The 13959-nt window shown below is 37.1% G+C and overlaps 1 protein-coding gene across 2 annotated transcripts in view; it reads right to left on the bottom strand.

Annotated features, from left to right (window-relative positions):
- Positions 1-13959, bottom strand: part of coro2b (coronin, actin binding protein, 2B) — a 41606-nt gene that overhangs the window by 15975 nt on the left and 11672 nt on the right. Inside the window, exons 1-2 of one of the 2 annotated variants that reach the window (XM_015394642.1) lie at positions 5279-5408; positions 1319-1519 (exon numbers count right to left, since the gene is read on the bottom strand). In XM_015394642.1, the coding sequence (XP_015250128.1) occupies positions 1319-1519 (201 nt within the window). In that variant the 5' untranslated portion in view covers positions 5279-5408. Of the gene's footprint in view, positions 1-1318; positions 1520-5278; positions 5409-13959 lie in introns of those variants that run through there. The other variant, XM_015394641.1, reaches the window with a different exon arrangement.

The raw sequence follows: 13959 nt of genomic DNA, 5'->3' as shown, positions 1-13959 counted from the left end.
CTAACATCAGTGGCTTTAGCTACGTAAATCTAGCCCATTCATTTGCTAGTTAGTATCCCTGGGTCATATCTGAGTCTAGACAATATGAGGCAGAGTCTCTTGAGTCAACAAGATGCTGGCAAGCATGTGTTTCACAAAGCCTCTTAAGATTTAACAGCTCCAGACAAAATGAGTCTCGTAAAGACAGACAACAGCGTTTCGATTAACGCGAGACCTCAGACTATTTTCTGCACTGCAGCCTCACCCTTTTTAATCTGACTGTAGCAGCCCAGTTACAGAAAATTGAAAGTGGTTTCTCTTAAAAACCTTTATACTAGAGGATCAGCAGGGTTCTTCTAATTTATAACATGAAGCTCATTATTCCCAATCTGGTTTTGAGAGATGGAGAGTAGCAAATTATATTCGAGAGTTTGAACTGCTTTGCATCTTTTTTCGCACCTTATAGGGATTGTGAAGAAGTTAGGTGATTTAAAGCAACAAAATGGTCCTTGAGATTAAAAGTGTTGTAAGAAAACTTTAAATCAATGGCTTTTAATTGCATGAAAAACATAGGCGACACGCATCAAAAATGGAAACAAGTCTCCATTAAGCAGCAGATGGGATCTCCTCTGTCCGATAAAAGTCTTCCTGACCTCTGGTTCGAAGCAAAGGGCTCCTAGAGCAGTTGATTTAAATGTCATCTCAATTTGAATCAAATAAAATAAAAAATAGCGTTAACTTTTCATTGAAGGCACAAATGAAAACTAAATCAAGTCTACTTATCCATGTTGGCTTATTTAGTTTCTCCTACTGATTACTTTAAATCTTTATAGATACTAAAATCCATGTAAAAACTGAAACATATTAAATATACATCACTTTACAATTGTTTTTCTTTTTTCGAATGTCTGATTTTAGGTTTTTGTGTCTAAAATAATACCTTTTTTTCTGTAATCAGCAGATAAAAAATAACTACATTGTTCTGTTTGCCTGTAAAAGGGAAATACTTTCCAGTTCCAGGTCAGCAAGGCCCTTCTCTGCAGTTTATGAGCAGCACAGCTTTGCCTTCATGTGGTTCGACTGGCAACACAATCCAGATAGAGCACTGGGTTCACATCTTGACTTCAAGATCTAAAGCAACCAAAATGATTTGCAAAAGTAGATCCAATCCTTGCTTTGTTTGAGTGTAAACAGCTCAGCACTCTGAGAGTTTACCATAAAGTAGCCAAAAACTTCTTAAATTTAATAGATTAACATTAAACATTTGTTTCCATTCTGGGAAAACAGTTTTCTGTTATCCCTGCCAATGGACAAGTAATAAGAGAAGTATTTGTCTTACCTGGGACAAAGGAATTACAATAAAGGAGCCGCCACCAGCGCTTTCTGTGACTACACCGAGGAACTTAGAGTTGACGGCACAGAAGTGGTTGTCATGGACGTTCTTGGTGATGGGGATGCCATCGAAGCAATGCTCCCGGTTGGCTACCTTGCCGTAAACATTTCGAAACTTGGAGCTTCGGTACGTCGGACGCCATGACATCTAAAAGGGCAGAAGAATTGACAGGGATACTTTAGTTTCCTTTGCAGCATGTGTGAAAATGCTGATTATCACTGTAAATGTTTTTTAAACAAGAGGAAAATACTACGGTCCAAAATCTAACTATATCTGTTTGGTGCTTTAATTTAGTGAAGATAGAGCCAAAGCTACCCTGTTTTGGACTAGATTTGTGTGTTGGAATAGCCCATTAAAAAAAACAGACTTTAATCTACATCAGAATCCATAAAAAGACTTGAAAATGGATGGTCACAGATGATCTCTATCCAATCTGACTGTGGAAAGTTAAGCAGTTTTGTGAAAAATAACAGACAAAAATGTGAGCCTCTAGATGTGCAAATCTGGTACAGACATACCCAAAAAACACTTTCACCTGACACTGCAACAATGCTTTTTCTACAATTTATGGACTCAATAAATCTTACCTCAGATTATCAGTTAGCAAAAACAATTTTTTAAACCAAGGATTTCTTTTCTACCACTGGAACAATCTTGATCAACTTTTCGTTGTTCTATCATTTAAAACCATATCAAAGCATCTAAAAGTTGGTAGCTGCTACATAAAAGAATTATATATCTCTGTTAAACTTAACTATATAAGTGGATTATTTTTGTTAGTTCAAAGAGTCAGTGGAAACTCACAAGGAGAAAGATGCAAAACCACAAAATATGATTCAGCTTGCATTAAAACCGCCTCTGTAGATGCAGAAAGGCTCTAGCATTGAATACTCATGAGTTACACGGAGATAGAATCTGCAATTTCTAGAGTCATATTCACATCCTCTAAACTCACTGGCACAGGGTGGGCTGGTCCATCTGTGCAGACATGATAGCAGTTTACACATCTAGTGCTGGGAAATAATTCAAACTGTGGATGGGGGTGAGACTGTTAAGGGTGAAATTCCTTCGACCAAGTTGACTACACATGCTTAATACACTAGAAAGGAAAAACTTAATACCCCCCATCAATCAAATAAATAAATAACAAAGAAATATTGACAAAACAGGCTCTGATCAGTTCCATTAAACACAGCAGACTGAATTGGGTCTTGTCATATACCTTCATGTGGAACATGCACAGCAGAAAAACACACATTGTTTACCACTTGAGCAAAACAACAGAACTGATTTTATTTGACTCAGGAAGTATTTTTTTGCTTTTGTTACCACATCAATACAGTGGTGGAGCTTTTGATGCATGCAATTAGCTTGTTAAGCCGTAGGACATTGTTGTCCTTTAACTTTTAAACCTTATTTGAGAAACTGGGGGGTTCTTGATTCTTGCAGATGCATTTCATTGTAGTTTGATCAAGTTTCTTAAACAGAATGTGTCTCTGAGCACATTTTCAGCAACTCTAGAACATTATGCTACAAAAACTGCAGGATGAGGATTTATTGCTCTAGTCAGATCAGTGGCAGCTTTGCCAGATGACATCAGGCGATCCTCTATTCAGCATTGTTCTACAGATAAGAAGGTCCGCTGCTGGTGGTGGGAGGGATGTAAGCATGCAAATAGAAACATCCTCTAACCATGCTGCTGTTGTTTTTCCAGTCTCAATGCAGAAAGAAGAATTGGCCCCCAGCTGACATCACAAGAGAGTTCTATTGCATTTCTTTAACTTCGGCCAAATATGTGGGATAAATAAGACATATCTTCAGATTAGAACCAAGCAGAAATCTTGATTAGATACTAAAAAATGCTGCATGAAACAGCTGAATTTCCACACATTCTATTCAAAGGAAAGAAATGAGTAATTATTGTTTTTATTTGGACATTGCTTTCAGGGTACAAGTTTCCAGGCTTTCTGAATGTGTTTTTTCTACAAACTTTATTCACTTTTAACACGTTTTTGCTTCACCCTTTTCAGAACTAAGCTTTTGTATTTCAGCTGGATAGTGCATTATCATTATAGTGAAGTTCTGGTGGTGGGTTTGAGCAGCCAATGCCCTAAATGCAGCAGACTGTCAATTTTTTCCGTTCCCATTTTTCCATTTATTACCATTTTCAAATTAAAAACTAAAATGAAATAACCGTTTAATGGAAGGCTTTTTCACTTACTGTACTACATTTTTAGCGTATACTTTAGATGTTTACCCTGACTGGATATACCAGATATATTTAACTGTGCAGTATGCCTAAAAGGGAAATATCTTGATCTTTCAAAAATCGGTTATATCACAAGACTGTGCTGTCTGGTCATTTATAAACCACAAAACAAGCTCGAACAAGTCTAGCCTTTAAAAATGAAAGCTGGCAAAACAAATCCAAGTCATGAGGTGGAATGCAGGTGGGTCACTATAAATTGTCAGGCATAAAAGGAGATTCAGGTATTTCCCATTCTAAAGTGTGCTAACCTGATCATGTTGATACCAGGCTGTGATTTTAGCACAGAACCTCATCAACTTGTCCTAATTTCAAGTCTCATTGCTACTGAAGAAAATAGCTTTGGCTTCCTTAAGTGTACCTGCTATGAGCAGTGTCCACAGCAAAATTATTATTTATTTTCATTCATATAATGTGTTGAAGGGAAGAAAGAAGCTGTTGGTATGCATGATGGGCTGCAATTGTCTTAGTTTATAAAGTCTCAGCCAGCACACATAACAACAGTGAAAAGGATGATAAAATAGCATAGGGCTGAAATATTAAATGAGGTGGGGTACAGTGGTAGCATAGGGGAAGAAAGTGTAACCCATGTTTAGCCCCAGTCCTTCACACAGTTTCCCTGAGTCTGAATCTTGACCTGAGGAACTCCATGTCATCCCATTTCTCTCTCCACCCATTTCCTGTCTAGTGACTGTCCAATAAATCCACTGGGGCCTAAAAAATAAAAGAGTAGTAACACAATTGATTTTTTTTTTTTAAACAATAGAGATATTCAATTTGAAAAATGTGCTTGCTATAGGATGAGGGTGTCACTAATCCAATGTCAGATATTTGCAAGATTCTTTCTGTATGCTAAATATGAGGCTTTCAGCAGCTGTTCAAACTCTGGACCATAAGGTGTTATTTCCTGGGAGGACGGAGTCGACATAACATATTTGAAAACGTAGCTAAAGTTAAAAGAAAAACCTGTAAAAAAAAATGTTCAACTGGAAAATAAAAGTTCACAAAAGTTCACAATAAATACTTATATCTAAACAGGTAAAACATGCATACTCTCCAATGTGATTCTAATCTTAATTTCTAAACTTTAAGCCTTTTTAATATATTTTACTGTTTACATTATATGCACATGATAATCCTCCCCTCATCCTATACTTGTTATCCATCACATTATCTGTTCTGGACCAAGATCTGTATGAACAGCATAATGGCAGCTTGTTAAAGAATTGATGAAGAACAGAAGAGCAGCAGAAAGTAGCCTGAGGGACAGCCAGAGGAGACAGACAGAGTAGACTCGGATGCTTTGAGCTTTCTTTTACAAGGATGCTCATTCATTGGTCACTGGCTTCTGGCACACAGGGTAGTTCTGTCTAAGTGTGTCTTCTCTATCTCACGAGGACTTGCAAGAAAGCAGCACAAAAACAGATAATTTGCTATTGGCATGCAACATGCAAAACACCGACAAGATGAATCTGAAACTGTCATCACAAGACTTCTGGCTTGTGATCCTCTGCTATGACTTTTAACTCTGCTGACCGGTCCCACATTTAGGTATTTTCTACACAGGCTGGATTTGACACCCCGTTGGGTTTCTGTGAAACTGTAAGGATCGACTAAATTTCCTAAAAGATCCACCTTACCTTCTGAGTTCTGATTTGACACTTAAGTCCCTGCGGCCTTGTCAGACTGCAAACATCCACCCTCTTCTCTAAATGACCTGCTCAGATCTTCAGTCTTCCTTCCTTCTCTTGCAAATGTGTGCAGACGGGCCTGTGTCTGCCTCCTTCTTTCTCATGCCCCCCCTTCTGTATACTCTTCCCACCCTCTTCCCCTCCTACTAGTGCTGATAGCTGCAGGGCAAACACCCCCTCCTTCTTGCTCTCACCCCTCTCTCCCATCCTGCCACTCAGTCTTTGCATCTGTCTCCACTGTGGTTCAATCTCCAGCTCATGCAGCAGCAGCTGGAGTAGTAGCCAACCAACCCCACGATGCTTGTTTGAAATCACAAGGCCTTTCTTGGCTTACTTCCAGTAACACTCTTTGTTTTTTCGGTCTCTTTTCCCTGTGAATTTTTAAGCTAGACTTCTGAGGCCCATTTCACAAAACAGGCATACTGAAAAATCAAAGTTTTCTAAACCTGAAATCAGGGAAGCTTTGAGTTTCCTCAATCTCTGTATCTGTTACCGTAGTAACATTCTCCCCAGAGGTAATCTGGTCAGAAGCTTCTGTTCATTAAACTCATTGTGTCCTCTTGCCTGGTTCTATTTCCTCATTTAGTCATGAAAGGTCTGTTGTAGTTTTGTGTGAAAAATAAAAATAAAACTAGTGACTAGGTCCATTAGACACACTAGGTGATAAAAAGACAAACATAGTATGAGTTGCCGTCCTTTAGACAAGAATGAAATTAAAGAATGAAAGGGATTAATTCGCAGAGCATTAAATATTTATAGGGAGAGGATCTCAGACCACGTATAGATGCCATTTTATATTCATAAAGTTATCTTTATGAGCAGAGGTGGGTAGTAACTAGTTACATTTATTCAATCATCTGCTTGAGTATCTTCTCGAAAAAACAAAACAAAAAACTTTCTGGAGTAGTTTTATATCATTGTACTTTTTACTTTTACTTGAGAAAAAATATAAAGTATCTCTACTTTAACTAGATTAAAATGTCTGTTGATTGCATTCATTGTGAGTAACTCCACATGATGAAAACAAGCTTGTTTTAAACAAATTTGCACCATTGAGAAATATACTTTCATCTTTTTTGTAGTCAAGGCTTATTGGTTAAATGTTATTTTCCATCTGCTGAGTCTACCATGTCATTTGGAAAATTGGTGATAATACAGTAAATAGTATACTTTAATTTAGCCTGGTCTACATATTGCAACTATTGATTTTGTAACTCAAAACACATTAAATGCTTTGTTATGATGGTAACTGGATTAATAACATAACATATGATGAAGTAGTGCTACTTTTACTTGAATACAATTTTTGGGTACTCTACTCACCTCTGTTTATTAGTGCTACCATTTCACTTCACAATCCATCAAATACATCGACCTTATCTCTGTCCTCATTACACACATGGCCGGTTCTAGAAGGGTGGCCGAGGGGCCATGGCTACCCCTAGCCAATCATTGGCCACCCCTGTGGGGCACACCTGCCAGAAAATTTGCTGTTCTCCCTTAGATGTAATTTGATACTCCTGGAACAAGCAGTTATCTGCTAAGCCTGATGGTGGCAGCAGTGATACCATGTGGGATTTCCTACTTTGACATTTTAAGGCTAGTATGTTAAAGAATGGGAGAATTTTTGAAAAGACCCGCCCTCTCCACTTCAAAAAAATAAATGCACATGCACAACCCTGTATCCGCTCCCAAAAGGGAATGCCTATTAAACCTGTGCGAGAGCGTGCATGAGCCCATTTCTCCTAGTGCACGCTCTGTTTAAAAGTTGCTGTTTGCATCGCTCATACAAGCTTAGTTTGCAAAAGAAGATTTGCAATTTTTCCACAATGTCAGACTCACAACCTGTATGTGAAGATGGTGACGAGCAAGTAGGATGGCCTTACGTAAACATATCACCAGAATGTTTGACAATTAACGGATTTTGATGACCGCCTTGAAAAAGAACATCCTCCACTATACCTTTAACCAAAAACTAAATAGATAAATTTTGCAAAAAAAACATTTAAAATAAAATTTCAGATAAACAGGACTAATACAGAATGTTTGCTTTTTATTAATTTGTTTTTAGGTTTTATAGGGGAGAGTTTGTCTCTGCAGACACCTACGAATGTTCTCTAAAGATAAAGAACATTGCTTGACTCATTTAATGTATATATTATATAAAACCATAAATTTATTTAAACGGCACTTACCAGTATGTATAAATATACGCATAGCTTTATCAGCAAGAACCATAATGATAATCTTTCCTCAGTGATTTCTTTGGAAAATGTAGATAATGTGTGCGTTGTGTGCATTTTCCTGTTAGTTTATTTTGATCAGTAGAAATTGATTATAAGATGTTTTTGATGCCTATCAGTTTTCAGCCACTCCTCAGTGCACATTGACCCCTGCAATCTCCTACACCATCTCCCTCTCCTTTGCAGCTGTGGCACTGTTTCTCTGTTTTTTAAACAATTTCTCCAATGTTTTTTCATTTCTACATAAAAATCTCTAGTTCCAGTGCTGTGAAATAGGCACTTCCTGTTGCCTGTCGTCATGGTGACATGTCGAATCAGAGCTCTACTGATGATGGCTTTTAGTATTTATGCATGTGCTCAACTCTGAGTGGATCTAATCAGAGCCGATTAAACAAACTCACAGCAGCATTTTTTAAAAAAACATAAACTCAGAATTTCCAACCTTAAGCTAGATCAATTCAGAGATGAAGATTACAGTGTGAGTTTGTTAAACCTGCTTTGTGAAACAGACCTCTTAACTGTTTCTACCTCTAGTATTATACCTACATGTAAGTAGTAGAACTACATTATTGCAAAATGTAGGATGATAAGATGTTCCATTACAGAAAGAGACTCTAAAACCAGACTGTTGACTCATGAAGGGAAAGATAGCGATGGCGACTGGTTAAGGAAGAGGACTCCTTTTGAATTTCAAAGTTTATGCCAGCTCTTTTTGTATGTATTTTGCATCCAAACAGTCAGACCTACCTATTATCTTTCAAACTGGTCTTGATCCATAGTCCTCCCAGATTTTAAGAATATTACAAACTTTGATTTTTATCTTTACGATTTGGCTGATTTTGAATAAAGCTGAAGTGTGAGGATCTTGCTCTAATTTTCTAAGATTTTCCCAATAGAAAACAGAAAAGAAGAGTTTTAATACTGTCTGGAACTAAAAACTGTATCACCATACTTTAGCTAATTTTGCTGCTAAAATATATTGATTGGAAATAATCAGGGTCATACATTTTTTCTTCACAGTTCAAATGTCCTAATATATAAAAAGACTCCTCTGTAAAGCCATGGGTACTTAAAACTGAGCCAAGATCTAAACATGCTTTAAAAGAACTGAAATAAGCAGTAGATACTGAACATGTTAGAATATTACAAGAAGTCAAAAAAAATGTATATGCTTTCTGACCGATGTAAAGAGGCAGACAATGATAAAGTAAATGAAAATTGTAGCCACTGATTGAGGCCCAATCATACGTAAATTACAAAGTTCATGTCTGATAGAAACAGATCAGGGTTCCAGTCTAAAAGCATTACTTTAACATGAAAAGTAATTTTGAACATTTTTTCAATTGGGTCCTTGATTACAACAATACATTTAGCAACTTTTTTCCAAATATAGAGAAAAAAAACGTATGAATCCCAATAAACTACTATTTAAAAGTACAGCAAGAGACAGCTGTTAACTGTCTATTCTTTTCATCGTGGAGCCTAAAGTATAATTTCTTTTACCAAAAACAAGCAGCTGAAAAATGCCCCATGTTTAGGTTGATATGTGAACCCTGCATCCCATGATATTTTTCTGAAACGTGGCCCTGAAGGTTTTTCGTCTTGGTGTATATTCATGCATTGCACATGGGATGTGGTGAGTTTCAGACCTGCTCTCATGTGTCGTCTGTTTGCAGCAGTATAGATTTATGTAGCAGTCATGTCTTGTAGGCAGGGCACTCCAGAGAGCAGAGTGTTTATTGAGCTTTTTCATGTGGTGCCTGAAGATGCTGCTGTTGAAGCCTTTTACTTGTCTCACTAAAAGTTTTTGATTTTATTCTGATTTACAAACAGATATAGCTGAAGCTTCTTAAGTAAAAACCAAATAAAAAAAAAATTAAATAACACCAACATAATAATTGATAATTAACTTTAGCAGCAGCAGTTTCTACTGTAAATGCTCTATGGCTCTTATTTCCAACTGTACTGGCAGCAGCAAAGCATGTCCTTCATTAACAATCTGTACCAGTGAGTGGTGCCATACTGACTCATTATGAATCCTAAAAGGGCCATTCACCCAGCACCAAATCAGCTGAAAAGATTCAGTTTTATAGATAAAATTGTTCTTAATCCTGGTGCCAAATAAGGAAGTCCAGCAATATAAGCTCACATTCAAAAGATACAAAAAGGAAATCCACAGGGTGACTTCATGTCTTGTCACTCAGATAGAGTTAAATGCTTTCATGCCAGCATGCCATGCTCTGTTCTTTGTTCTTTTTCCCTGGATCTGACACTGTTTTGTCAGCTCAATGACTTCCTGTGTCTGAAAATGGGCAAATTTCACATAAAGTATTGATATCCACTGACTCGTTTGGCCAAAGTCTCACTCAGTGTGAAGTTAGTTCTCTGATTACAGACTCAAACAGGAAGTATCACTGCTGAAATTGCTACAATGTTCCCACTGCTATGTAAATGTGTAATGGGGTGATTATAATTGCAAAAGAATGTGATAAAGTTTAATATAAAAAGCTTTTAAAACAAAAACAGTTCAATATAATGACAGCACCTTAATGATTTCAATGTTTTACTTGTAATGTTATTCATTCCTTTTTAAATCAAGTCTAAATCAAATTTAGTTAAGATGGGGATATATTTTACATTTCAGTTAAGTTTTTGTTCGGAAAATTTCTTAAATCTGCTGAAGTGGACAGACGGCAATGATTAAAAAAGAATATGTAGGATAATTGACCTAGCAGGACAAAACGAATATCTCCATCTGGGTTGTCAAATTTTCCAGATGGCCAGCTTAGGAATGTTGGAAAGGTAATCTTTGATTTGAGCCTGTGTATAATAATTGGTTAGAAAAAGTGGTCAGAGCTATTAAAAAAACATCCAGTTTTGATTATAAAATGAATTAGACATATAATAACGTGATGCCACAAAAAAAGACAGTTAAACCTTTTTGTTAACAACGAAAAATGCAATTGGCAACATTTCTAAGAGCCGACTCTATATGTGTTTTTGAAGTATCTATTCATGATGTTCAGATGCTTAGTGGCGATAACAATGGATGCATGAAGCTTAGCTCAGAGCAGCTCTTAGGATCAAAGCCAGGTCCATTAAGCAGCAGCAAAGCAAAGAGTACAGGAAACAGAAAATGCTGAAAGGCACTTATAAGTAGATGGATGCACAGGTACAGAGGAGTGGGTGTCCTGGAATCTATCCATCTACTGCTATAGGATGAAAGATAGTAGCAGCAACACCACTGCCATCATCTATAAAACAAAGTTACACTCATACATCCACTGTATACTTTGCATTTTTAGGAATAATTGTCATTTTTTAATCCATCTCAGAAATGAATACCACAGTTGTTTTTAAACACTGATTATAGAAACATTTGGTATATTCTGCCCATAAAAGGTCCATCAACCACAAACAGGATAGATGGCCTAAATTAATAATATCCCATGTGTTAGCTTCCCTTTTTCCCTCAGGAGTGTCTGGTTGTGCTTTCTGGAGCATAAAGATGCAAGATGGGCTTCACACCCAGGGTCACTGAGGGGGGGCTATAGAGACAAGGTGAAAGAAAAGTCCTGAGGCAAGACAGGAACATGAAACAGGATAAAAGCCACAATGAAAACGAAAGAAGGAAAGATGGATAAATGCTAACCAAAAGACAGAGCAAGTCACTTAAGGTTAAAGATAAGAAAGGAGAAAAGGAGGAGGGTATAGCTACTTGATTGATGAAATATTTAAGAGGGAAAAAAAGGCAGACAGAGGGAGAAGGAGGGAGATCTTAGCAGACAGATTAGTCCCCCCTGTCAGACCACCTGGCTGCTCTGCACATGCCCTTTTAGACACAAAGGCTGCAGAAATTGCTAAAATCATTCAAATTTTGACAACGGGATTGCACTCATCCCTTATAATTTGTTAGAAATTATTCAGGAAAAAAAAGTATTGAAATCATAAATTTGCTGCAATTCATGCTTACAGTAATTACTTTGAATAAAACTGATTTAGAGATAAGTCAAAAAAAGATGCAGTTTATGAAAAAAATATATTTACTTTACTGTTAACCAAATTCACCAAATAAACTCAAAAGCAAAATACCACCAGCACTGATTCAGAGTTAGAAAAACATGGCAGGGAGTCCATGAAGAAGGAGATGTTTGATCAGATTATAGAAACCTATCACCAAGTAAAACCACATGAACAATTTAAACATAAGAAATTCATTTTTTCCTGTCATTGTGTTTGATGAATGCTGATAGAGGATGTCAGCTTGGAGGACCGTAGATCAATAATCATGCAGAAAAGGCACAGGTGGCTAACATTGGTAGAGTTAAATTTGATGGTGCAGCCTTGGGGGCTGAAGGTGGAGTAGCTTGATTTCTATGGTGATTTAGATGTCTGATAGCATCTTCTAACAGTCTAATATAAAAGTGGAAAAAACTGGTCCACCTAAAATTATTTGATGGACATTTAGCAAAACAGGACTTCTACTTCCAATGCATAGCCAACAGTTCTTATTGTTTCCAATAAAAAAAACAAACAAACAACAACAAAAGAAAACAGGCTACCTTAGCACCAGCCAAAAACCTGTTATGCCAGGCTGACTATGACTGAACGCTACAGCCAGCAATCCTCACTAGAACAAAAGTTCACATCAGTTCACATTTTTTCTGTGAATTCTGGGGCAAAATGGTTTTCTGTGCCCATAAATAAACACTTTTCTCTGTTTCCTCAACTTTTTGTTCTGCTGTTTTTTCAAATACTAATCAAATCAGCGGATTGATTTTAGTTCAAATTCATCAGAACTCTTTCCTATCCGGCACCTGCCTATTTCTGTTTGACTTGTGAAATGCAGTAGCTTGATCTGTTGGCTTTCTTTTTTAGACATTTTCCACAGCATTGCGATGCCTGTGCAACTGGACCTGGAATGCACTGTGGCTGATGTGAGTCAACACACTGAGTTGAAAGGTTTGCCTTCCTGGAGGCCCTAAAGTGTCAAACTGGTATTGCTGTGGCGCGGGCGCTGTAACTTAAATGTTCAAAATCATGTTTGCACTCATATAAGCCATGATGCATTGAGGTTATTGAGCTCATGCAGCTCTGTGGAAAATACCACAAGAAAGTGTGAGCCCTGGGTTGGTGCACATAAATCAATTATTCAGCGTATTTTCAAAACACTGATCACAGAAATGCACAGAAATGCAACCAACAATTTGTTTTGTTTTGTTTTTTTTTTTACAAAAAAATTGCCTTCATTAGTCAACAGAATCTTTACTTTATCAGAGGAAATGATCCAACATTTACAGAAAACATAAAACTGGAGGAGAATGATCGTGGTTTGTTAGCTCCACCACTACGTTTAGGCTTTTGGCTCTAATAGAGTCTGGCATTTTAATTGTGTTGAATTTATCCATCTGTATCACACATTTTTCTATTTTTACCGCTTATAGGAAGCTAGCTGTATTGCTCTTTCTCTGCAGCATTTTGGTGCAACATGCTTGCTGCAGAGTGTGACGCTGATGTAGGAAAAATAAAACACTTAAAGAGGCCTAATAAGGTAGATTGTTTATCTGGCTGTGGAAAATAAACCAGTAACACAATGTTATAAATTGAACCAGTTAAGAAACGTATCCTCAAACCACTCTCATCTTTATCTGCTTTGGAAAGAAGAAATATTAATTCCAAGATACATTTACGGTAAGTGAACAAAACCAAATCTTTTTTGTCTTGGTAAATGGAAGACGAGGACACATTATGGGTGTTTAAGTATTCACAAGCAAACAATCTATGCATAGTTTATACCTTAAACACTTTTGCATTGACTTTTCCAACATGTTTTACCGAATATAACACAGCAAGTAGCTCAGCGACTGCATTAGATTTTAATATCTGACAATTTATAAAGGACATGCATGATTCAGACACTTTAACAAAAATCCTTAATAAAAATCCTGAACTGACTCAAAAATAGCAGAATATGTTGATACAACAGACCTGGGAGCATAAAAACAATATTGTAATATAGCAGCTGGATAAAGTTACATCTGAAGTTGTCTGCAATGACCTGATCTTGCAGGTTTTCACAAGTCTGAGAAACGGCAACCTGTTCATCCCAGTTGGATAACACACAAAGCTTTGAGGTCCAGGAATGTAGTGTTTCAGTGTGCCAGGTGAACTTTCTCAGCCAGAGTAGTCAGCAGATGGACTGTGGACCTTTGCGGTTTTTCAAACTCTTTGACTCTAAAGAAGATAAGAAACTTGGAGATGAAAAGGGTGGCGTAGTTCCAGACCTTTTCCAGAGCCGCCAAGGATTTCCACATCCTTGACAGTTAATGTCTGAACCACAATGAAAAGAAATATTTGCAATAGTGCTTATCACAAAATTCCACTTTT

The sequence above is a fragment of the Cyprinodon variegatus genome, unplaced genomic scaffold (assembly GCF_000732505.1).
Source record: "Cyprinodon variegatus isolate N-32 unplaced genomic scaffold, C_variegatus-1.0 Scaffold701, whole genome shotgun sequence".
Classification (NCBI taxonomy): domain Eukaryota; kingdom Metazoa; phylum Chordata; class Actinopteri; order Cyprinodontiformes; family Cyprinodontidae; genus Cyprinodon; species Cyprinodon variegatus.
The sequence above is the reverse complement of the archived record's forward strand: the minus strand, read 5'-3'. Positions and strand labels throughout refer to the sequence as shown.